The 2714-nt window shown below is 31.8% G+C and overlaps 1 protein-coding gene across 1 annotated transcript; it reads left to right on the forward strand.

The window, feature by feature from the left end:
- Positions 1–381: 381 nt before the first annotated feature.
- LOC143577457 (ubiquitin-conjugating enzyme E2 20-like) lies at positions 382–2492 on the forward strand. The gene is made up of 6 exons (XM_077061285.1): positions 382–551; positions 1682–1709; positions 1801–2028; positions 2117–2180; positions 2269–2328; positions 2435–2492. Exons 1-6 carry the CDS (start codon positions 439–441, stop codon positions 2476–2478), a joined length of 537 nt encoding a protein of 178 aa, XP_076917400.1. The 5' UTR covers positions 382–438; the 3' UTR covers positions 2479–2492.
- The last annotated feature ends 222 nt before the right edge of the window (positions 2493–2714 follow it).

Raw genomic sequence — 2714 nt, forward strand, 5'->3', positions numbered from 1 at the left:
CCTGTTCAATTAAATAATATTTTTTATACATTTTTTATTACAGTTTTCTCTCTCCACCTTATAATTTACAAAAAAAATCACTACATTTTCCCCAAATTTACAAAAAATCACTAACTTTTCTCTCTACACCCTATAATTTACACTCACAACCACTCATAAACTCTACCCTATAATTTACAAATCCTCCTCACATAATTTTAAGGGATGACGGGGAATGCTCTAACCCAAGTCAAAATGTAAGTTAAAGAAAAGTAGCCGTTAGAGGCGACTTCAAATCTCAACGTCCAAATCCTCAACAATTTACTATTTAAACTCAAACTCAAAACCCTAACAACAACTCAATATTATTATTAGAAGAAGAAGATACAATAATCAAATCAATCAAATAGTCTTCTTCTTCTGATTTTAATTCTAATTCAATCGATTACGGTTTTCGATATGGCCACGATGAACAATCACAGTACCAACACCCGACAAACCGCACCCGCTAACGCATCAAAACAATCCGTTCCAATTGCTATACCCGTCGATACTCAATCGGTCCTTAAAAGGTTTGTTTTTTCTTCCTACTTTCTGTTTTAATTCGATCTTAGTTTAGGGGTTTCTGTTCAATTGCTTCAAATTGTATAAACTTTTGATTGTTTTGTTGAATTGGGTGTCCGAATTTGGGGTTTTTCTTTCTAAATTCTGTTTTAATTAGATATGAATTGACTGATTTTGGGATCTCAATTAGGTTTCTAAAATTTAGGGTTTCTTGATTTTAGGGGTTTCTGTTCAATTGCTTCAAATTGTATAAACTTTTGATTGTTTTGTTGAATTGGGTGTCCGAATTTGGGGTTTTTCTTTCTAAATTCTGTTTTAATTAGATATGAATTGACTGATTTTGGGATCTCAATTAGGTTTCTAAAATTTAGGGTTTCTTGATTTTAGGGGTTTCTGTTCAATTGCTTCAAATTGTATACTTTTGATTGTTTTTGTGAATTGGGTGTCTGAATTTGTGGTTTTTCTTGCTAATTTATGATTTAATTCGATCAATTTCATTGATTGGGGGGGGGGGGAGATATAAATTTAGGGTTTTGTGTTTAATCGCTTCAAATTGTTATACTTTTGATTGTTTTTGTTGAATTGGATGTCTGAATTTGTGGGTTTTTTTTTCTTTCTAAGTTCTGTTTTAATTCAATTAATTTGATTCGCCGAAAGATGATTGATTTTGGGGGTTTTGAATTTAGGGTTTTCTGTTTAATTGCTTCAAGTTGTGCACGAAACCGAACCAAAATCAAATAAACCAAACCGAATTAGAAAATGACGTTCGGTTTTGAACTTTTGTAAAAACCGAAATATTGGTTTTGGTTTGGTTTTGTGTTTTTTGAAAAAAACAAAAAATCGAACCGAAATAAAAAAAAACGTAATTACTGAACCGAATTAAACCTTAACCATTAAAACCGAACCTGCTGATGACTAAATGTTATTGAGTTTATGATTTTTTATCTTTAATGCAAAACCAAATCAAACCCGAAGACTGAAACCGATTGGTTTTTTGAAAGATCAAAAAACAAAAAAAATTGGTTTTTGGTTCGGTTTTAGCCAAAACCGCACCACACACACCCTTAGTAAGTTAAGGGTTTCAAATTGGTTCTTGATATTAATATTAATTATTTGTTGTTATGTTTCATTCCAACAGATTGCAGTCTGAACTGATGGATCTAATGGTAAGTTAGTCGAAACACATATCTTCAAATTCACATTATTCAATCATCTGTGTTTATATATATCATGATATTATCATTATTATTATTACAGATGAGTGGTGAATCTGGGATATCTGCGTTTCCGGTAGACGACAACATCTTTTCATGGAGAGGAACGATTTGCGGGAGCAAAGACACGGTCTTCGAAGGAACCGAATACAAACTCTCACTCATATTCCCAAACGAATACCCGATCAAGCCTCCAAAGATCAAGTTTGAGACGGGTTGCTTCCATCCTAATGTCGATGTTTTCGGAAACATATGTTTGGATATTCTGCAGGTGCGCATCGGTTTTAACATGCTTGTGGTAGTTTGTGTTTTTTTTTTTTTTTTGAGATATATATAAAACCGATGAAGATGAATTTCAGGACAAATGGTCATCTGCTTATGATGTGAGAAGTGTTTTGATTTCCATTCAAAGTCTTCTTGGAGGTATGATTAATTTATTAATTTATTTATTTTTGAAAGTTAAAATTAAGTATTTGATTTGTTATTTATTAATTAATTTTTGTAATTGCAGAACCGAACACAAGTTCGCCACTGAACACGCAAGCAGCAGCGCTTTGGAGTAATCAAGAAGGTCGGTGTATTAATCTTATATAACATCATTGATTGAAAGTTTTATTATTATCACCATGTGTTATTATTGAATACAGAAATTATTATTATTATTATGATGTTTGCAGAGTATAGGAAGATGGTGGTGAAGCTGTATAAACCAGTTGAATAAAACATGAATGTGTGTGGCATTGACAAATTCTATTGCTTTTTTTGTTATTCTTTTGTGTAAAAGTCTGCATAATCCTTTATGTTTTCTGTATTGGATTTGGGAGAGGGGTGATGTGGATGGTTTTACTGTTAAATGATTAAAGTAATTTGTTAATCATTGTTTCTCAATATCTGGTTTAAAGCTGTTTAGAGATTCTTGATGTTGAAAGGTCTTGATTATAATAATAATGGTGAATC

Source organism: Bidens hawaiensis, unplaced genomic scaffold, assembly GCF_021521415.1.
Source record: "Bidens hawaiensis isolate Kalapana, Puna unplaced genomic scaffold, B.hawaiensis_p1.1 tig00028610_1, whole genome shotgun sequence".
Classification (NCBI taxonomy): domain Eukaryota; kingdom Viridiplantae; phylum Streptophyta; class Magnoliopsida; order Asterales; family Asteraceae; genus Bidens; species Bidens hawaiensis.